This window comes from Festucalex cinctus, chromosome 11, assembly GCF_051991245.1.
Source record: "Festucalex cinctus isolate MCC-2025b chromosome 11, RoL_Fcin_1.0, whole genome shotgun sequence".
Lineage (NCBI taxonomy): Eukaryota > Metazoa > Chordata > Actinopteri > Syngnathiformes > Syngnathidae > Festucalex > Festucalex cinctus.
The window spans coordinates 19,573,794-19,596,408 of record NC_135421.1 but is presented as its reverse complement, the minus strand read 5'-3'; the positions used below and the strand labels follow the sequence as shown (position 1 = coordinate 19,596,408).

Sequence of the window (22,615 nt, the reverse complement as noted above, 5' to 3'; positions counted from 1 at the left end):
AAAAAAGAAAGAATTGTTGAAAAAATGTTGCATTGTTTTACAGCCGAAGTACAAAGAGCTTTACGAGAGGAACAAGGCCCAGATCAACATCGATCCCGAGGCTCACTCTATCCGGGCCGCTAAGGAGGCCTACAGGAACATCACCAATGTGAGTGGTTCTTGATGAATGACTATCTAATCCAGGCAGGGATGAACTTTATTGTTCCAAGAACTAAGATTTATTTTGTCAGGATAAAAACTCAAAAGTTGAAGAACCACTGAACTACCTAAATCAGCAAAGAAGAAAATGATCCGTTGTTTTCTGTTCTAGTTGGATTACAAGAAGAAGTATGAAGCCACCAAGTTCAAGTGGATGTGGACCACGGAAAGGCCGGACTTCCTCAATGCTGCCAAGAACTCGGTGCAGCAGAGCGACGTAAGTTTTTCTTTCTTTCTTTCTATTTTTTTTGTTTTGTTTTATGCATACAGCATTGTACATTCCTCACCACTAATTCTATCCCACCTACTTTTTTGACAGTACGAGTACAATTATGACAGGCAGATCCTGAAGGGCTGTGTCATACCAGTGGTGGATGACAAGCTTACCCTGCTCGCACAGAAGAACACACAAATCACTAGTGAGGTGAGTGCCATCCATCCATCCATCCATCCATATCACTGACTGTCTTACTTTGTTAGTTCATTAGTTCCTATTGACTGTGACTAGGTTAGTTGGTAATTTTATTAGATAGGAATTAAAATAGCAAAGTATCATCGGCTGCCTTGTTTTATGTTATCTCATTATTAGTTAGTTAGTTAGTTAGTTAGTTAGTTAGTTAGTAAATCTATGCTAACATTTCTAGTCATTTTTTTTATATGGAAAATTCTCACCCTTGTATTCCTATTTAAAGATTGTTCACTAATTCAGAGTCTGCAATTTCACAAGTGAATTGCTTGTTTAACGCTACAATTTGGGGACATGACTTTTCTTTTTGTAGCTGAAATACAAAATGAAGTACGAGAAGGCAAGGGGTCACTATCTGCCAGTGGCGGACACCCCCCAGATCCTCCACTCTCAGGCCGTGCGTCACCTGTCCTCTGAGGTAAGTTAGATCCCCCTTGGGAGAAAATGTCCAGAACCGGCGAATGGTGCAGTCCTTCACGCTGGCCTTTCCACAGAGCAAGTACAAGGCGGCCAGTAAGAAGCTACGGCAATCCGGGGCCTTCACCATCATGCCGCAGACCCGGGACACGGCCCACAGCAAGGAGATCAACAAACTCGTCAGCAAGGTATCATCTCTTTTCTGGTTTTCTCGTCACCTCTAGAAGTCTTGGCTGATCTCCACTTCCCTTCTGCAGAACGTGTACAAAGCCAAGTTCGAGAAGGAGAAAGGCAAGTCGATATACAACAACATGTGCGTACCACCCGACATCCAGCACGCCATGGATGTCGCCAAGAAACAGAGCAATGTGAGTCTCCCTGACAGAAAAATTGATTCTTTATAGTTTAGCTCTGTGATTCTAAAAGAGTGGGTCACTGGCTCCCTCTAGTGGCATGCAAAAGAATCACAGTTTCATTGTATAGAAATGTGTTTCAGCTGGACTACAAGAAGACTGCCAAAGCCAACCTTCACTACACCACCAGCGTAGTGGATCGACCTGATATCAAGAAGGCCACGCAGACCGCCAAACTCGTTAGCGATGTAATGGGCCAAAATAAAAAATATATCTTTTTTTTTTTTTTAATCTCATTGGAAGAAAAACTGAAAAAATATATTATCCAGTTGCTTGATTATTTTTTTTTTTAATATAACGTTCAGAAATAGTATGAGTGTAATGATTTTCTTTGACATTTGGAATTTTTTAATACTCTGGTCAGATTGGCTACCGCGACAAGGCCCGTGAAGAGGCCAGCCGTGGAGGTTCTCTGATCTTCAGACCAGACATCAGACTGGCCACAGAAGTCTGCAAGCTCAACAGCCAGGTAGGCACTGACGAGCAGCTAGTCCACAAGCTTCTTAACCTTCACCATCTGGCCAAATTAGCATTTTTATACATCTTCATCCATCCTTCCACCCATCCATTCACTGCCAGCTCTGCTTATTTTGTCCGGAATATGTTCTTCACCATCCTTGCTTCAGTCCATGCTTCACTGTCATTGTTTCCATCAGAGCAGATGTTCATGTTGTCTTCAATGTCCATGTTGTTTTCCTCTTCCTGATTGTTCATTGTCCTTGTCATCTCATGCCGCAAACCATCCGGCCACACTTGGCTTAGGCCAAGCCGTCCCCCCACGGAATGGCCTCCTATGACACCCCGCAGATGCGCCACATTAAGAAAATGAGTGTGATGACGAGTAATGTAAGGAGTTTAACGCCGCGCTAGCTGCTAACTAACGCACGGTTTGTCCGCCTTTGTGTCTGGGTTTGGGTCCGCTGCTAAAAAGGATGAAAAACTGAACGTATACTTCCAGCGACATCAGGTTTACATTTGTTTGCACCATAGACTGCTTATTTATTCATCCACTTCCTTTAAACAATTGGATGTTTAAAACTCTTACCACAGGTTCATACTAACCTTTCTAAATCTTCACTATGTTTTGTCAGGAAACCATTTACATCCCTAGAAGTATCCAATAAAACGCAAAACTATTTGTTTGAGGAGTATCTGACCAGGGAGGCGATGACTTTCAGATGCTAAATATACGATGAATGCTAACTCCAATTTGAAAGAATGACTACTACCTAGGAAACAAGAGAGACATTCGCTCTCAAGATACATTAAATACGATATTAACGTTAACTAGAATCTGAAAGGGCGATGCAACTGTCCTAAATTTTTACAATGGTTTATCAGGAAATAGTTTAATAGCGATGTCCAGGGAATGTCAAAATGACTGGAGCTGGATGCAGAAATGTTGACTCTAATAGATGCTAACTACTGTATTGACGCTAAATACAATTTGATAGGTTAATACTAACGTTTTAGGATTTTTACCATTTTTTATCGGGAAACTGTTTACATACTGGACGTGTCAATAAAAAGCAAAGCGACTTGTCTGAGGACTTCTAAGGAGCTGACTCCAGAGACTTTGATGCCCTCTGAGATGCTAAAGCTAAATGATGAATACAATTTGAAAGGGTAACCATGAGATTTTTACCATGGTCTATCATGAAACTGTTTACTGTACATGCCTACACATATCAATAAAAAGCAATATGACTTGTTTGAGGACTTTCAAGTAGGTGACTACAGAATATTTGACTCTCTGAGATGCTGAAGCTAAATGACAACTACAGTTTGAAAGGAATATACTAACCGTTTGAAATCTCTTACAGCAGTTTATTGGGAAACCGTTTCTTCCAGAGACGTGTCTGATCAAGACCAAAATGACTTATTTGAGGACCGCATGTTTTCTTTATCGTACCACATATCTCTTCCATATATATATATTTGTTATATATGAGATTATTTGGTCTTCATGTGGATTCTTTGAACACTTGAGAATGCTTAGTCCACTAACTCCGTTACGAATAATGTGATTTGTAATATGTTGGCGATAATGTTCCTGACAGTCTTCTGCTTTGACTCCACCCACCCACTAGCTGAAATACAAGGAGAAGTTTGACAAGGAAATGAAGGGAAAGCGACCAAAGTATGACATGAAGGAGAGTAAGGTATACAAGACCTACAAGGATGCCCACACGCTGGCTAGCGAGGTAGGTGCCACCATAAAAACTCCATCACAGGATGGAGACTCTTCCATGGTGGAATGGTGTCGCTTCTGTTGCAGGTGAAGTATAAGAGTGACCTGAAGAAGCTCCACAAGCCTGTGACCGACATGGCCGAGTCTCTCGCAATGCAGCACGGCCTGAGCACCAGCAGGCTCTCCAGCGACGTAAGACATCATTAACCGATTTAATATTGCCATCCTCTAGCCACTGACAGGAAGACATATGTGACCATTTCCTGTGTAACACTCAGTAGCACCTCCATCCAATCCATGCCTTAAAGTCTGTGGCTTCACCTGGTAGTGATCCATACTCCACTCATCCTCCACCTCTAGTACTACTAGCACTTATTTATTTATTTTAACCTGTATTTTTTTATTTTTTTTTATTTAATCAAAATCCCATTATTCGTCATGTAACTCAAAACATCATATTTCTTTAACTAGCATTTTAATAGATTTTTTTTCCCCCATGTAATTTGCTGGAATATATTTTTATTTTATTTTTTAATGTGATTGGGTAAATAAACGTAATTTACCCATTGCTTTATTTTTTAATGTAATGGTAAGAAATATTTTATTTTATGTTTTTAAACTAATCAGCAGAAATATACTTTCGTATGTTTGTACATGTGTATGTACTACACAGTATATATACAGATTTATATGTATGTACATATATATGTGTACAACATGTATACGTATGCATGCAGTACATATACAGAGAACATTTATTCACTGTATTTATTAATCAGTTCAGCATAAATACAGTTTAAACTAATTTTTCCCCCATTCATTTGAATTGGTATGAGCCCTTTCAGTTGACATCACTAAGAACTTGCTCACCCTTCGACTGAAAGTTGCATAGTCGACTCGTGGAATTTTTATTTATTTATTTTTGCTGATTTTTTTGATGGGGCATTGCACCGTAGTACTGCTACAAGAGGAAGTTTGAGGAGAGTAGGGGTCACTACCACGTGATTCCCGACACACCCGAACAGCTCCATCACAAGGAGGCTTCAGAATTGCAGAGCATAGTAAGTTCTCCCCCCCTCAAAGAAAAAAAAAAAAAAAATCAGCTATGGTTGAAGTATTTGTACTTGGTTATGTCCCAGCGCTGTAATCCAAGTGATGCATTTTCTCCATTGCTTCTCCATGTAAAGTGATAAAAAAAAATATCAATGTGAACAGATAAAATACAAGGAGAAGTACGAGAAGGAGAGGGGCAGGGCCATGCTGGACTTTGAGACTCCAACATATGTGACGGCCAAGGAGGCGCAGCACATGCAGAGCCAGGTAAGCGTGTTTATGTGTAACGTGTGAGCTGGTTTTAAAGAGTGGAGGATGAACATGGAGCAGTGAAGAAGGATATGACGTGCTCATTTTGTTTGAATGACTGCGTTATGACATCATTGCTTCTCAATAGGCGACGGAGATTAGATGACATTTAAAGATACACATTTTTTGGTCACTTTTAATCAAATATAAAGATACTTTTACAATTTTATTTCTTAATATAATTCAGAGTCAGATATTTTCTTTTTCAGAATCTGATTTGTGGAAATACATTTTTTTTATTTTACATTTTTTATTTTATTTTTAAGGTAGAGTAACTATTTTTATTGTTTAATCCAATCATCATAAATATGTCTTATTTAATTGTATCTTGTTTAATTTCCTAAAATAATATATGTTTGGTTAATCAATTAATACTAAATAAATTAGTATAGTTTTAAAACCGAATTTTACAAATTTTGTTTTATATTTTTCAATGTAATCTGCAAAAATACATATATTTTTTATCTAATTGATAAAAAAGTATTATTTCGTGTTTTTTTTTTTTAATATTTTCATTATTTGTATTTATTTAAATCTAATTGACATAAAAATCATTATTTGTTTAATTTAATTGTGTCTTTTTATATTTTGTAATCTAATCAATAGAAACATTTTTTATCTAATTGTCAAAAATATAGTTATTTGACTATTTTTTTCTTTTTATTATTATAATAAAAAAAATAAAAAAAAATTATTCTCTGGCAGTTATATCAATATTTTTTGGAATAAATCCCAAATCAGTTTTAGTCAACTTGACGTTTTAATTCTATAGTGCACAATCATACATGCGCATGCACGCCCACAGAGCAGCAGCCGGTATGTATGTGACGTGTGTGTGTGTTTGTTCCTGTCTTATGTTTGCGACAACTAGAAAGACTATAAGAAGGATTTTGAGGAGACCATGAGGGGCAAGAACCTCTCGGGTTTGGAAGTCACGCCCGCCATGATACATGTCAGACATGCCACCAAAATAGTCAGCGAGGTAACCGAAGGATCACCTGACCCCAAGTATCGCTACCTTCATCTCACCCACTCCCTGTTAATCATACTAGCTCACGAGCACATCCCGTTTTACTCTCATCACCATTGTTGTGACTGACGCCACATTCTACTCTACACACTAAACACAAAATGCTAATGTTGTAGCACTAAAGGTGTTTTCTTGCTTTAGTAACTTCACTGTAAACGACTGGATTTTAAGTCACAGTGCGTAACTGCTACATTACAGGCCGAGGCTATGTGGTGTGTGTGTAGTCATATAAATATATCGGAAATTACACATCCTCAATACAGACAGCAGCTACTAAAAGGGTCTTTTTAAAGTTAAGAATGTCCTGAGTCATGAAAACGCAACCTGACAAGTTGTTAAAAGTTATTAACTAATGTCGTTCCGATAAACATATCGTTGAAGTGCATTTCCGCAATCAGTTGTGTATGACACCAAGTGTCCATATGGTATTGTTTTATACATCTACATGCCTACGATGTTTGTAACATAAAACTGTAGCCATTTCAGTTCATTTATATGTAAAAAAATATATAAATATAATCAATTAAAAATGCCACTTATTAGCTAAAATCTATGTTTTTCTTTTTTACGTTAAAAAAGTTTGCATTTTTTTCTGTCTCCATGACTACAGTTTTTGTTGCGTGAAAATGCAAAAATGTTTCTCAGGAGTTTCAGAGAGAGCTTCAAGAAGTTCTATCTACATTTAGTGTTCATTTGTAGTGTTTCTTTATCTTATGACACTGCTAACTACTGGCCTGGCATGCACATTGCAGCCTTTACAGACATTTTTCATAGTTAGTGTTTGTTTGGATGCATGTCGCTACGAGACATGCATCGTAAATGTAACCTATATTTAAAAAAATAAAAAATAAAATGATAGTTGAATATTTACGTTTTGGTGATCTTGAGTTACGCACTGCTGATTTAAATCTGGCCCCTCTATTCCGCAGCCCACCCCTTCCCCTTTACGAAGACCCTACAGCCAAAGAGCTGTCGTTTATTTGTTTGGTTGGTTGGTGTGTCCGTGTCAGTTACACTTGCATGTTACATCACAACACATTAATCATACCATGTTCCGGAATCTCCATGTCAACCTGCATCCACTTTCACTTTGTACCCTTTCCTTTTGCAGCCGCATGCACTGTGGATTTGTATTACAATGTTGAAGTGAAAGATGTCTTTCCATGCTGTCTGATCCAATGTTGGTTCACTGATTGTTATCAGGATTCTTGCCAAAGTCACCAGCGTCTCCCTTCCAAATTGGATCTCTGTTGATTGGCGTTTGAATCAGGGGGATGCCCGGTGACTTTGCGCTGAACTTGTTTTCTTGCCTGGCCTGCCCTCCGCAGTCTCTCTGTTCTTTTTCCGTCCTGTAGAAAGAGTACAGGAGGGATCTAGAGGAGGGCGTGAAGGGTAAAGGGCTAACTGTGCTGGAGGAAACTCCCGAGCTTTTGAGAGCAAGGAATGCCACTCAAATCCTGTGCGAGGTACGACCGACTAGCTGCATGGATGGCGGGACGACGCGCATCCGTCCGAGCTGTATTAACTACGCTTCGTCGCAGCATTAAAAATAAGGGGCAAACTCTTGTGCTCCTGCTTGATGGCATCACTAACGTTTGAACAAGTGTCCCCTTATGTTCTACTACTTTGTTTTTACAAATCACAATCAAGTTCATGAATTCCTAATGTAATGAGCAAAACTATTTTAAAGGCATTTTAAAGGTTTGGTGATCAAAAGCAAACTATAGTACAAAAAAATGTAATCCAAAAGTGATTATCTTGGGCTTTGTTTTATACTTTTAGATAATAAGATAGTCAATGAAAAATGGCTTTCACCAACAACATAACCAGAGAAAGAATACATACTCATCAAAATCTAAAATCAAACCCAAGAAATTCGAGACACTAAATGAAAACAGGCAAGGTGATAATACAAGACATTTTCTTTGGATTTGTACAATTTGTTTCTACGTTCTTGAAAGTTCAAGTTCAAAGATTTGAACAAATCCAAGGTAGGACAAATTCTGCCCTGAAAAAACAAAAACAAAAAAACAACAACCAAGAATCCAAATTACCGGTAAATACAAATTATCTTAGTATCCTCAACTATCTGAAAAAAGAACACATTGTTGAAGAATGTGCAAGTTTTAATCATTGGTGAGGCCCAATTTTGCTTGGGATCCAAATCCAGAAAAGGGAATAGACTCAAAAAGTGCATAAACTGATGACGTTCTGAAATGTGTCCAAAATCCTTAATCACTAATACAAGCCACTTTTCCTTGATAACTGCTGTAATATCAACTTTTTTTCCAGTTTTAACAGAAGAGCTGCTGTCCACTTTACCAGTTGTGTGTTTGTCTTTTCCTTCTTCTTCTTGGCTTTCTTTTAATAGCTTTCCGCTAACCCTTGGAGTGTTCTGGTTTTGCAGCCCTCCCCATGCTCTGTGTAAATGGATAGGGAAGAAAAAAAAAAATCATTGGCTTTAGCCGCCTTTGAGCAAGGCATTGTTTTCTTTCTCTCTGCAGAAAGAGTACAAGAAGTCGCTGGAACATGAGATTAAGGGCAAGGGAATGCTGGCTTTGGCCACCGACACTCCAGACTTCATGCGGGCGAGGAACGCCACCGACATCCTCAGTCAGGTCAGAATTAATCAATTATCTTCCATGGAGGAACACGGATTTTTGCCCTACGTAAACATCTCATCATTGCTTGAGATGATCCTTAGTTATTCTGTAGTGTGAGGTGTGGTAAGAGTTTCCCCAGTCGGGCCAACAATCCTAAATGTTAAACCAGTTCAATAGTCACAATCATAAATCCTTCTGTGTGTGGTCAAAATTTGCTATTTGGTGTATTCAAAAGCACCACCCTCCTATTGTGTGAGGTATGGTAAAATGCTTATTCTGTGGTGTGCTATGGGTGTGCCAATAGACATTTTTCCTCCTTGGAAAACAGTCGGTACAGAGAGTTGTACATGTTAAATCTGTTCAGTATTCATGATCGCAAATACTTGTGTGTTCAACTGATTTTTTAATATCTTAATTGTACAAACATAACTGACAATGGAACCAAACCACACACAAGGATTTGCGAGCGTAAATATTGAACAGAACTCGGGTTCGAGTCCAGGCTCCGGCCTTCCTGGGTGGAGTTTGCATGTTCTCCCCGTGCCCGTGTGGGTCTTCTCCGGGTACTCCGGTCTCCTCCCACATTCCAAAGACATGCATGGCAGGTTGATTGGGTGCTCCGAATTGTCCCTAGGTGTGCTTGTGAGTGTGGATGGTTGTTTGTCTCTGTGTGCCCTGCGATTGGCTGACAACCAGTCCAGGGTGTCCCCCGCCTACTGCCCAGAGCCAGCTGAGATAGGCGCCAGCAGCCCCCGAGACCCTTGTGAGGAATGAGCGGTCAATAAAATGGATGGATGGAATATTGAACAGATATAACATTTACGATTGTTAGCCCTGGCCTTATTCTGAGCAGATCGGGGATGAAAAGTCACTTAACACCACAGGATAATCACTCTTAACACCATGCACACTACAATTTAAACATTCTTAACCAACTCATTACCACAGAAAAATCATTTTTAACAAACCCCGGCCCATACCACAGGATAATCACTCTAACCTACACTACAGGATCATCTTTTTTAAAGACACCAGAGGACAATCTCTCAACACCCTCCACGTCACAAGACAATCACTCTTAACCCACAACTCTTTTAACACTAGGGGTGTTAAAAAAAATCGATTCTGCAATATATCGCGATACTACAGCACGCAATTCTTGAATCGATTCAATAGGCAGCCGAATCGATTTTTTCATGTTGATTTTTGATGGAAAAATATTTAACAAAACGTCTAACTTTCACACCTTAAGCGTGGAAGAATGTATTAATAATGGAACATTAAGCCTTAATATTTTATTTCAATGCTGTTCTAACATGAAAAAGGTTACAACCTCTTTGTTAAATACAGTGGCTCAGTTATAAAACTGAAGTTTCAGATCAATAAATAAATACATTTTCATGGTATTTTCTAAATTTGAGTAAAAAAAAAAAAAATCGCAACAATCGACTTGTAAATTCATATCGGGATTAATCGGTATCGAATCGAATCGTGACCTATGAATCGTGATACGGATCGAATCGTCAGGTACTAGGCAATTCACACCCCTATTTAACACACTCTCCACACAACTGGATTGTCACTCTTAAATTAACACACCCATACCTCATGATAATCCCCTCTTTAAACACCCCATATCACAGGATAATCACTCATAACACACTCCAGATCACAGGACAATCACTCTTAGCACACATCATAGGATAATCACTCTCAACACATCACATACGACAGAATAATCCCTCTTAAATCACACCACAGCACACGATGTTTAAAATCACTTGACTACACATGCAGATTTGCTATTGTAAATACTGAACAGGTTCACCATTTACAATTGTCAGCCACCATCATTTTATGTTCTAAGTAAGTGAAGATGTTTATCTGGGCGCTTCGGGTTTTGCCCAATTTCATCATTCCATTTTAAGCGTTGTTCCGATGCCGAAATGGTCCGATAATCTCAATTTTTACATCTGTCAGATCAAGTACAAGCACACGGCCGAGATGGACCGAGCCAGCTACACCACCGTCATCGACACTCCGGACATCATCCACGCTCAGCAGATGAAGAACATCATCAGCCAGGTGGACTGTCCGCCGCTCATCACATCTTGGTCTCGGGTCACCGTGAAAAATCTGATTGTGGTTGTCCCAACAGATAAAGTACAAGGAAGAGGCAGAGAAGACCATGTCCCACTATGTCCCGGTTCTGGACACCCCTGAGATGCAGAGAGTCCGTGAGAACCAGAAGAACTTCAGCACTGTAAGTACAATGGTGGTTTGTAGCCATGGTTCCCAAACTGGGGGATGGGGACCACTTGGGATCTGCGAGGTATAACTTGGGATCCACAAAAATGTGTTCTTTTTTGTTATTTTTCAAAAATTTGTTTTTTAAGTGTACACATAATAGTTATGGTATGTTTAACTGGTGTTGAGATTATGAGGGTGTCCTTGAAAGAATATACCTGATCTTCACATTGGTCTGTAACTTTACCGTAATCACTAATCTATATAAATACTTGTTATTTATATGAAAGAGTATGGATGTTTATCATGTCTTTTTTTCTTGTCTTTTTTTTTCTTTTAATTGTGTGTTTTTTCCCCGTAGCTTCAGTACCAGACTGACCTAAAACACATCATAATGGGCAAAGGGTCTGCTGTAATCACCCCTGAAATTCTTCGCGTTAAAGAAAATACAAAGAATTTCAGCTTGGTATTTACTCCATGATATATCATTTAACACAGACACCTAACATGACTTTTGTTTCTACGTTCATCATCTTTAACCAGACCTTAATCAGTCCATCCTTGTGTTTTCTTTTTCAAAATAACGACATCATTGTGTTAGTAATGCAACGCCGCTAACCCTTGGCTAATCTCGACATTGATGTCATTCTGTGTGGTGATGGTGTTTGTGGTACCTCGACTTACAAGTTTCATTCATTCCGTGACCAAGATTGTAACTCAATTTATGTGTATATCAAATCAATTTTCTCAATTGAAATGCAATTAATCCACTTCAGACACCAACAAAAAGGTGTCATTTTTTGTTTTTTAAATAAACAAAAATATCACTATTATAAAAAGACATAAACAATAAATGATAGAAATAAGAAATAAATGCTCATAAATGGGAAAAAAAACACACCAGGCGACTGCTCATAACTTGAAAAATCCGTAAGTCAAGGGACCTCTGCACGTGTATTTGTTTGTCCAAATATTGTTTATCTATAGAAGCCCTCATCTGTGAGGTAAGTCCTACGAAAACGGTACAAACTGACAACAAATGCTTGGAGATCTCAAATATGCTCGGGTTTTCTGCTCCAATCGAAGGATCAGACTATTTAATGCTTCTTCTTTTTCGCTTCTCATCCATCCACAAAAAAAAAAAAAAAAAAAAAAAAAAAAAGGTTCAGTACAAAGAGGATTTGGGAGGAGGGACGGCTTTGCCCAAAACCCCCGAGATGGAAAGAGTTAAACGAAACCAGAGGAACGTTAGCACGGTACTCTATCTCGTGTCCTTCATTGAGCCTTCCCTCCATATTTCCCTCAAAATACATGACATTACTATTCCCTTGACTTCCATTTTAATCCAGTACTCCCTAAACTTGGGATTTCCTAAACTTGGCTTTTCTCCATTAACCGTGTTTGTTAATTGGTTTCTGGAATCCCCCCACCCTTCCCAAACCCCAAATAGTTCCATTGACTTGTGGAAACCAGTTGTTGGTTCAGGTCAAAACCAGGTCCTGAGAAGATTATTTTTTTAAAGATCTAAAATCTATATTTGGTCTTACACAATTTTAAACTCGACATACATTTCAGTCATCACTGTTTCACTTTAGTCCTGTAGGTCATGTGTCCGCTTTCAAACAGTTGCAGACTGTCAAAACCAATCAAGAAAAACAAGACAATCCATGGATTTGGTATATTAAATGCTCAATCTGTGCTCATTGGTGAAAACGCAACAGAATGCCACACTTAGATAGACAAATTCCTTTGGAATAAGAATTCAGACGACTACCAGTATTAGGCTATGTCCCCCCGGCAACGAGTTTGGCAAATCCATTCGAAACTCTGCTTTCTCTGTATAAGATTACTGTCAGGACCAACTGATTTTGTGAAGGGCCAGAAACTCATCTTACACTTGTATGAAATCAGCCCTACAAAAATAAAAATAAAAAATAAAAAAAAAATAAAGAGCCTGAAGACAGATTCTGGCTTAATTAACTTATCTCAAGACTTGATCAGGACATTGACACACAAGGGCACGTAGTAGTGAAGATCCTTTTTGTGTCTCATTTCGATAGTTCCGGAAGGACACACTTTCCGGAAACTGGTTGACACAAGTTAATAACCTCAAACCTAAATTATGTTTCCCTCCCTCTCACGATTTAACGATTAATCCAATCTAAACCTGGAATAATCATCTCCAAAACCAAACTGTAACTGCCTGTATTGAAATGTACGCTAATGTTGTGAGTGAATGGATGGATGGACATCTTTCTGAGGGTCATCTTTGACTTTGTACCTGTGTGACATTTTTGCAACGGGCAGATTCAGTACAAGGATTCTCTGAGTCAAGGTACGGCCATACCAGATCTTCCTGAGGTGAAGCGGGTCCGAGAAACCCAGAAGAATATCAGCTCGGTAGAGGATTCCATCCCCCTTATGATCCCTACTCTTAACAATCCTCTGACCTTTCCAACTCGAAGTCCAGTACTTCACATCTTTCATCCTAACTAAGATTCTTGTATCATCACTCCCTCCTCTTTACCAGTGTTTGACTTTGTTTGGAACTGAGTTTTCCCCAAATGATAATCCCTATGATATTTCTTCAACTAATCCTCTGGTTACAGATTTCTTTTTACATCTACAGCAAGTTCCCAACCAATACTGTTGATATCATCTGGGTTAACAACTTCAATCATGTCAGATATTAACATAAAATAATCAACTAGACAATCAAAACAAAGTCTAGCTGCCTGTGTTGATTAACACGAACTTTGTGAGTGAATGGATGGACATACTTGTGAGGTTTGTCTTTGACTTTGTACCTGTGTAACATTTTGCAACGGGCAGATTCAGTACAAGGATTCTCTGAGTCAAGGTACGGCCATACCAGATCTTCCTGAGGTGAAGCGGGTCCGAGAAACCCAGAAGAATATCAGCTCGGTAGAGGATTCCATACCCCTTATGATCCCTACTCTTTATCCGCCATACAATCATCAGCCCTACAATCCTCTCACCTTCCCAACTCCGAAGTCCAGTACTTCACATCTTCCATCTTAACTAAGATTCTTGTATCATCACTCCCTCCTCTTGACCAGTGTTTGACTTTGTTTGGAACTGATTTTCCCCCAAATGATAATCCCTTTTCTTTTTACATCTACGGCAAGTGCCGACCAATAGGCTACTGTTGATATCATCTGGTCATTACGAAGATATCAACAGTTTGTCAGGTTTTAGCATCATACCATATCTTTGCTGGATGTTTTCATATGTTGAGTCAGTCAGTAGCATAGTGCCTTTGGAGATTGGACTCTCAACCAAGTACAAAGAAAGACAATTGGACAAACTCTGTAACACAAAACACTTGGAGAATTTGCCGACAGACTATTACCACCAAAAGCCCAAAATTTTTGTTCCACAGTTTTAGCTAGATTATTTCACATAATCATGTCAAACCTTAACATAAAATAATAAACTAGACAATATAAACAAACTCTAGCTGCCTGTGTTGGTTAACACTAACTTTGTGACTGAATGGATGGACATGTTTGTGAGGTTTGTCTTTGACTTTGTACCTGTGTAACATTTTGCAACGGGCAGATACAGTACAAGGATTCTCTGAGCCAAGCTACGGCCATACCAGACCTCCCCGAGGTGAAGCGGGTCCGAGAAACCCAGAAGAACATCAGCTCGGTAGATGATTCCATCTCCCTTATGATCCCTACTCTTTACCCGGCATACAATCATCAGCCCTACAATCCTCTCACCTTCCCAACTCCGAAGTCCAATACTTCACATCTTCCATCCTAACTAAGATTCTTGTATCATCACTCCCTCCTCTTGACCAGTGTTTGACTTTGTTTGGAACTGATTTTTCCCCAAATGATAATCGCTTTTCTTTTTACATCTACGGCAAGTGCTGACCAATAGGCTACTGTTGATATCATCTGGTCAGTACGACCGTATCAACATTTTGCCAGGTTTTAGCATCATACCATATCTTTTCTCTCTCTCAACCAAGTACAAAGAAAGAAAGAAAGACAATTGGACAAACTTGGTAACACAAAACACTTGGAGATTTTGCCGACAGACTATTACCACCAAAAGTCAAAAGAAATTTTTGTTTGACAGTTTTAGCTAGATTCTTTCACATAATCATGTCAGTCCTTAACATAAAATAATCATCTAGACAATCAAAACAAACTCTAGCTGCCTGTGTTTGTTAACACTAACTTTGTGACTGAATGGATGGACATGTGAGGTTTGTCTTTGACTTTGTACCTGTGTAACATTTTGCAACGGGCAGATACAATACAAGGATTCTCTGAGACAAGCCACGGCCATACCAGATCTCCCCGAGGTGAAGCGGGTCCGAGAAACCCAGAAGAATATCAGCTCGGTATCGGAAATATCTCCTTACGTCCCCCTACTTTTACCTCCTTAAAGTCATCACCCTGTACGATCCTCTGACCTTCCTCAAATGCCTTTCCCGACCTAGAAGTGCAGCACTTCGCATCTTCCATCCTAACTAAGATTCTCATGTCTTCATCCTCCCTCTTGACTGATGTTGGCTGTTGTTTGGAACTGACTTCTCTCCAAATTTATAATCTCTTCCATATTTTCTCAAATAATCCGCCTGCTTGAAGTCTTTGAAGATCCCGACCGATACTGTTGATAAAACTGGCTGGCCATCATAGATAGGATTTCAAACACAAGCCCATACAACTGACAGCTCTTGAATTTAACCATAATGAACCCAGCGTTCCTGTTCCCTTTTGTCCACCCAGTTTTGGCTGATTAGTGCTGATCCCCCCCCCCCCCAACTTACTAAGTACAGGCCCTGGAAACCTTCCAAAATATCTACTTCAAACCAAAATGGCCGACTTCCTATTAAATTTCATACATAGGTCTTTGAGACTTTTTCATACATCCAGTTATGATCGATATATCATCCCAATTTTGTCTTGAGCTGCATAACTGGTTTCCAGGGCTGATCCCTCCCCCGAACAAAATATCAGCCCGGGAATTTTCACAAAATGGCCAACTTCCTGTTCAATGTTGGATGTAGGTCTATAAGACACATTTACTCAGTTTCATGTGATTGGTGAAACTATTTTTGTAACTTTTCCTAAATATTTAATAAAGTATAAGCCCTGGAATTTTGATTTAAAAAAATGTCCGACTTCCTGTTCAATTTCAGTATAGGTTCTTAAGACTTTCCCGAACTTATGTCTCGGGGGCTAGTCTTTTACTGTATCTCTAACTTTCTAAGGTCATGACTGAGTCAGAGACTTGACTGCCAATCTCCTTTTATGTCTTTAAACAAGCATTGCTATTAGCACAATAAGAGAACAATGGTAGATGACCAAGCCAGATTCGCATCCCGAAAAGCCAGTGTCGGTCGGGCTCTACCCTTCTTAACTAGCTTGAGTGTGACCAACATGTTTGACTTCTTTGTCTCGTTCCAAAGCTGCAATACAAAGAAGACGTGGGACGAGGCACATCTGTGTCGGAGACGCCAGAGATGGAACGCGTTAGACGCAATCAGCAAAATATTAGCACGGTATCCCGAAAAGAGTGAACCCCAACCTCCCTTCCGGCTCATTTCACTCCCCTTAAAAACCACCGTAACAACTCTCTCTCCAGTCTGATCCTAAGTGTTACCTGACATGATAACCTCATTGGGCTAACACGCTTCTTCATTTCCCAGGATGTAAAAAACAAACAAACAAAAAAAAACAAAAAAAAAACATCATGTTCCATTGTGGTCTTTGCTGCTATGCTTTGCTGTCTTTTTTTAGACATTTATTTTTTTGTCTCTTGATTGATGCTTGCTCTTTATCTTCTTGGGGTATATCAAATACAGAGACTCTATGGACGGCCAAACTGGACCTTTTCCTAACCTTTAAAATAAAGTATCAGCCCTGGAATTTGCTCAAAATTGCTGCTTTAAATCAGGATAGACAACTTCCTCTTAAATTTCGGGCATGAGTATTTGAGACTTTTTCATGCGTCTTGTTATGATGTATATGACCCCCTAATTTTGTGTTAATTGGTGAAAATCTCAGGGGCTTTTTTTCTAAATTTCTAACAAAATATCAGCTGAGGAATTCGCTCAAAATGGCTACCTTAAACCAAAATGGCCAACTTCCTGTTCAATATCAACCATGGGTCTTTAAGGCTTTTCCATGTGTCGAATTATGATGGGCATGTCCCCTTGAATTACGTGTTGATTGGTGAAACTGTTAGGGTCTAATTTTTTCCAACTTTTCAAACATTATAACAAAGTACAAGTCCTTAAATTTGTTACTTTTAGCCATAATGGTTGGCTCCCTGTTTGACTGCAGTCATGAGTCCTTGAGCCTTTTTTGTGTATCCTGTAATGATGGACATGTCCACCAAATTTCATGTTGGTCGGTGAAACTGGCGTTGGGGCTGATTTTTGTTCAAATTTTCCAACAACCCTGAATTTCCCCGCTCAAAACCAAAATGGCCGACTTCATGTTTAATTTCAATTATGGGTCCTTGAGACTTTTTCGTTCGTCCCATCATGATTGAAGTGTCCACAAAATTTTGTGTTGATTGGGGAAACTAATGCCCAGGGCTGCCTTTTTATTATTTGGTCATTTAATAAAAAGCTTAATATTGTTATTGTTGGGATTATTATTTTTTTGGTGTTGTGCTGTGTTGCCTTTTTGCAATCCTGTCTTTTTTTTTTAACCCCCTTTTAACTGACACCTGCTCTCTACCTTCTTGGGTTAGATCAAATACAGGGACTCCCTGGACCGCGGCACGGCCATTCCCGACCTACCGGAAGTGAAGCGGGTCAAGCAGACCCAGAGGCACATCAGCTCGGTAGTGGAACGACACCCGAAAGCGTGTGTGCTCCTAACAAGAGTGGAGTTAAGCAGCAGTCATCATTCGCTTCACCCGCCAATCTAATCTCGCTCTTGCTTCATCCAAGGCACAGAATTTCCTCTACTTGAATCATCCTCACCTCTTGAATCATAAGGCAGAATTCCATTTCATCTTAAACTGACATCCCATCCTCTAACCCAGCACCTACAATCCGGCAACTGTCAAGTTTTGAGTAGTCTGCTCGGCTAATAATGTGTGACGAGTGTTTTGGGACCATCACCTTGAATGACGCCATAGCAGGGGTGAGCAGGGGCCACATTTTTAGATAAAGAGGAAAAAAAAAATAAAAAAGTTCTGTACCTAAAATATAAACACATTCACTGCCATTGGCGGCTAGAGATGTCCAAAATTCATTTTACTGGACTGACAGTGAATGAAGGAAAAAAAAAAAATATATATTATTTTCTATTCTGTTATTTATAAATGTTAAATGTATGTATTTATAATTCATTTATGAATGAGTTTGTTTTCTTTAATAATTACTTGGTTTTCTTTGTTTTTTTTAAAAATAAAATACAACATTCTAGATAGTTCATTTGAATGACACAATCATTCATTTTTCTTCCATATGATTGATAAACCAAATATTTAATCAAATAAATGTTAAATGTCTGTTTTTGTAAAATAGTTCATTTTAATGATAAACCTATGAGTCATCGTCCTCTTTAATTATTTCTAGTTATGTTACATTATAATACAAACATAAAAATGTCTTATCTTTGGTTGTGTTATTAATGACAGTCAGATATTTATTGAAATAAAGAATTTTAAATGTATATATAAATAATGTATTTTACTAATTTTGCTTTTATTTGCAATCAATCAATTAACCAAATATTTATACAAATGATTAAAGAATAAAAGGGTTTATCTGACTAATATTTTGTGTGTATTACTTAGATTTAAAAACAACCAATTTTTTAAAAATATATAAAAAATGTGAATTGTGTATAGAAAATTACTTTTAGTAATATGATTGATTAGATTACTCACAAAAAAATAATATTACCAATTGCTGAAGATAAATTTAAAACCAAGTAAATAATAAAGACATTTAAATGAACCAATTGGGGCCACACTTTGCCCACCCCTGCTCTATAGGACCAGTTTCTCAAGCTTTTGGTGAGCTATCCAAATTATCTGAAAGCTTCTCCGTTGAAAGCAGTCCGATAGTTTTGTGATGGTGATGTTTTTTTTCTGGTACCCAGTCTCTGACCATCACCCCCTTCTGCCCCATTTTCAGGTGTTGTATAAGGACATCTCAGCCAAGGGAACTCCCATGGTGTTCACTCCAGAGATGGAGCGAGTCAAACGGAACCAAGTGAACATTAGCTCGGTACCTTGAGTAGCACGACTACAATCTTCTTCTTCTTCTGCTTCACGCATCTTTAACCCCTTTGTCTAACGAACCTGTCGTCCTGGTCAAATCCAGGTCCAATGTGCAGGATTTGGTGCCTTTAATCGGATCTGTTCTTTGTGGTCTGTGGAACATAACTAAAATTACTTGATGAAAACTCAGGGTGATAAACCTCTAAAGATGATGTATAGATAAGTGCATATAAGGTAATAGCTGATCAGCTAACCAACTAAAGATGAAGAGTCCTTTGCGATGTATGTATTTCAAAAAATGACTGCATTGTCGGGTTAAAAATGTTTTAAAATGGCTAATAGAAAAGTTGTCATTGGTATTTTAGGTTCTTCTGTAATCCGCAAAAATCAATATTTGAAATGTAGGATTTATGTTACATGATGTCAAAATGACTGGCATTTAAATGTCTGAAAAGGCTGGAATGTACAGTACATGCAAGGTCAGTAAGTAGCTAATAGTATCAATTGACTATTTATCAACTGTTTGTACAGTACTAACAGAATAAAATTTTTGCGGGTGATGATCCCTTGTCAGTTTTAGCTATTTGATTTGGAACTTTGTACCCACCTCCTGCGAAATCACCTTAAATTACGTTCCGTTCCGTTACTTTTCTTTTACATCAAATAACTGCATACTTTTTAAAAAGGTCTGAAATGTTGTAATGTGAATAATAGGCCAGTAGGTGGCAGTGTGACGTTTCTCAAGAAACGTTTTTGCTATTACAAAATGGCCGACGCTGTACTTTCAAAAATGTCTGAAAAGACTGTAAAGCGTATGCCAGGCCAAGCGGTGTCTTTTTCTAATGAAACAATACAAAAATGCTGCCAAATCCTTCATACTGGTTCTTGGTATTAATTCCCTACCCCTAATCGTGTTAAGACCACCGCCGAGGTACCACTAACCTCTTGTCGTCTAGTAGGCTACCCCATCTTCTTGTACCCCCCATTCCGCCCTGCTGCTGAACTTTGTGGGATGTGTAGTCGCTTTTAAATACGCTAATTTATTCATCTTGTATCCCAGTAACGTCCCGGGTCGCTGTTGTCAGTGTCCTAAGTTGTCGCGCACAACTTTGCTAATGGCTAAGCTAAAAAAAAAAAAAAATTGGTATGAAAACTCACCTCACCAAGTGTCACTGCTTTCTGGCCAGGTGCTGTATTCCGACAGCTTCCGCAAGCAGGTCCAGGGCAAGGCCGCCTTCGTTCTGGACACTCCAGAGATGCGACGTGTCAGGGATTCCCAGCGCATCATATCCGGAGTAAGCCATGTTGTTATTTTATTTGGTGGTGGATAAAATATCGCAGTGAGCTTTTGAATCTGGCTACAGTCAAATCATGTGACTCGAGTCCCCCCCCCACCCCCACCTCTTGATATCCCGGTGAGACACATTTGGCGAACCCTACCTGTGGTTTTAGGTGCGCTACCACGAGGACTTCGAGAAGACCAAGGGCAGCTTCACGCCCACCACCACCGACCTGATAACGGAGCGGGTGAAGAAGAACATGCAGGACTTCAGCGACATCAGCTACCGTGGCATCCAGAGACGCGTGGTCGAGATGGAAAGGAGGCGCGCTGTCGAGCACGACCAGGAGACTATCACCGGTAAAAATTACGAGACTAAGACTTTTTGGTTTACACAACAGTAGTACCTTCATTTATTAGTTAATTTCAGTCTTGATCAGCATAACTGAAATGGACTAAATCCCTGGCTACTTTTCACCCCTTTAGATCTGCGAGTGTGGCGTACCAATCCCGGTTCTGTGTTTGACTACGACCCGGCCGAGGACAACATCCAGTCCAGGAGTCTGCATCTGATGTCAGGTACGTTTTGGACTGTGAGCCACTAATCCTAAGTCCGGTGGTTCTTTGGTGAGCAAAGATATACAGACATTTTTGTTAAGTGGATCCAGAATAAACCAAATAAGGTGTCAAGCAAACTGGTGAGGGTTCCTCTTTCAGGTACCTCTTTGAAAATAATAAATAAACAATAAAGAGACGCTAATTTTCCTGTTCCATCCCAGTCCAAGCCCATCGTCGCAGCAAGGAGCACTCCCGCTCCACCAGCGCCCTGAGTGGCATGGCGGACGAGAAGTCCGAGCTCTCCCAGGACCCCGATCACCACTTGTCCCTCTACAGCAACGGATTCGTCACCACCTCCGGATTTGTTACCTCTTCCACAGGTGACGCTCAAATGGACGATGACAACGCCGTTCCGACTGGCGACTCGTAAGCGTGACTTTCCTGTGCTTGTTTCTGAGCAGGTTACCAGCACGCCAAGACCGTGGAGCTGCAGCAGAGATCCTCATCCGTGGCCACCCAGCAGACCACCGTCTCCTCCATCCCCTCGCACCCTTCTACCACCGGGGTAGGTTATATATTCATTTTGGCGCCCTCTGAAAGCCCAAATATGGTCCTGACACTTTGACCTGGTTGCAGAAAACGGTGCGCGCCATGTATGACTACCTGGCGGCCGACAGCGACGAGGTTTCCTTCAAGGATGGCGACGTCATCGTCAACGTGCAGTCCATCGACGAGGGCTGGATGTACGGAACTGTGCAGCGCACCGGCAAAACCGGCATGCTACCCGCCAATTACGTGGAGGCTGTTTAAACGGCAAAAAAAAAAAAAAAAAAGCGTGTGGAAAATGTGTGTTAAGTGTTTGTGGAGTTTGTCACCTGTTTTGTCAGTTTGTGTTGCTTGAGAAGCCCAAAATCCGATCAGACTCTTTAAGATGACCTTGCTTCGCTCTCCCTTACAGCCTGACCCATTACTGTGTATAAATCAAAAACCAAAAAATTATATGTATATTGTCAGTGTTGTATGGAGTGAGTGAACCAATCTGCTAAGACTACTTACTATTTGGTCGAACATGTCACGTATCGAATGATGCCAACCCTCCACGATCAAAGCACTCTTGAGTTGTAAGAGAAAAATCTCCAGTGTTTCCCTCCTTTAAATGAACCCTGACCACTAACTAGCCCACTAACTAGTACACTAGTCGTACTAGTAGAACACTACAAGTACAAGTACTAGTCCAGTGTGTGTTTTGGTTTTTGATGGCAAAGTGTAACCCTTTGCCAGTAGCTAATAAAGCCAAGATCCTGCAGTATTCAGCCTGTCTGCTGTTTCCTTTTCATTTGGGAGAAATTCAAGAAAAATGTTCTTTTTTTCTGAGATAAAGTTGGATTGTGAGATTAAAGTCTTTTTTTTTTTTTTTCCTTGACAAAATGTAATAGTACAAGTTATTTTTGGAACTGGGAAAAAAATCACATTTGTTTTTTCAAAGAAAATTTTTCTAGATGTTTCTCAATTGACAAAAAGTCAGTACAGTATTCTGAAACTACGGTTTAGTTTTACAAGAGGAATGTTGGCTATAAAAACAAAAAAAACTAGTATTAAAAAAAATAAATAGTTTTACTCTA

The 22,615-nt window shown here is 39.5% G+C and overlaps 1 protein-coding gene across 1 annotated transcript in view; it reads left to right on the top strand.

Moving 5' to 3' along the window:
• neb (nebulin) overlaps nucleotides 1–22,306 on the top strand; it is a 67,103-nt gene extending 44,797 nt beyond the window's left edge. Inside the window, exons 109-140 of the mRNA XM_077537627.1 lie at nucleotides 44–148; nucleotides 311–415; nucleotides 518–622; nucleotides 978–1,082; nucleotides 1,159–1,269; nucleotides 1,339–1,449; nucleotides 1,578–1,682; nucleotides 1,859–1,967; nucleotides 2,255–2,340; nucleotides 3,585–3,698; nucleotides 3,773–3,877; nucleotides 4,642–4,746; nucleotides 4,901–5,005; nucleotides 5,919–6,029; nucleotides 7,433–7,543; nucleotides 8,582–8,695; nucleotides 10,661–10,765; nucleotides 10,839–10,943; nucleotides 11,289–11,393; nucleotides 12,091–12,183; nucleotides 13,235–13,327; nucleotides 13,760–13,852; nucleotides 14,510–14,602; nucleotides 16,380–16,472; nucleotides 17,672–17,764; nucleotides 19,071–19,163; nucleotides 20,344–20,451; nucleotides 20,609–20,795; nucleotides 20,922–21,014; nucleotides 21,215–21,373; nucleotides 21,452–21,558; nucleotides 21,630–22,306. Of these exons, the coding sequence (XP_077393753.1) occupies nucleotides 44–148; nucleotides 311–415; nucleotides 518–622; nucleotides 978–1,082; nucleotides 1,159–1,269; nucleotides 1,339–1,449; nucleotides 1,578–1,682; nucleotides 1,859–1,967; nucleotides 2,255–2,340; nucleotides 3,585–3,698; nucleotides 3,773–3,877; nucleotides 4,642–4,746; nucleotides 4,901–5,005; nucleotides 5,919–6,029; nucleotides 7,433–7,543; nucleotides 8,582–8,695; nucleotides 10,661–10,765; nucleotides 10,839–10,943; nucleotides 11,289–11,393; nucleotides 12,091–12,183; nucleotides 13,235–13,327; nucleotides 13,760–13,852; nucleotides 14,510–14,602; nucleotides 16,380–16,472; nucleotides 17,672–17,764; nucleotides 19,071–19,163; nucleotides 20,344–20,451; nucleotides 20,609–20,795; nucleotides 20,922–21,014; nucleotides 21,215–21,373; nucleotides 21,452–21,558; nucleotides 21,630–21,803 (3,501 nt within the window). The 3' untranslated portion in view covers nucleotides 21,804–22,306. The remainder of the gene's footprint in view (nucleotides 1–43; nucleotides 149–310; nucleotides 416–517; nucleotides 623–977; nucleotides 1,083–1,158; nucleotides 1,270–1,338; nucleotides 1,450–1,577; nucleotides 1,683–1,858; nucleotides 1,968–2,254; nucleotides 2,341–3,584; nucleotides 3,699–3,772; nucleotides 3,878–4,641; nucleotides 4,747–4,900; nucleotides 5,006–5,918; nucleotides 6,030–7,432; nucleotides 7,544–8,581; nucleotides 8,696–10,660; nucleotides 10,766–10,838; nucleotides 10,944–11,288; nucleotides 11,394–12,090; nucleotides 12,184–13,234; nucleotides 13,328–13,759; nucleotides 13,853–14,509; nucleotides 14,603–16,379; nucleotides 16,473–17,671; nucleotides 17,765–19,070; nucleotides 19,164–20,343; nucleotides 20,452–20,608; nucleotides 20,796–20,921; nucleotides 21,015–21,214; nucleotides 21,374–21,451; nucleotides 21,559–21,629) is intronic.
• The last annotated feature ends 309 nt before the right edge of the window (nucleotides 22,307–22,615 follow it).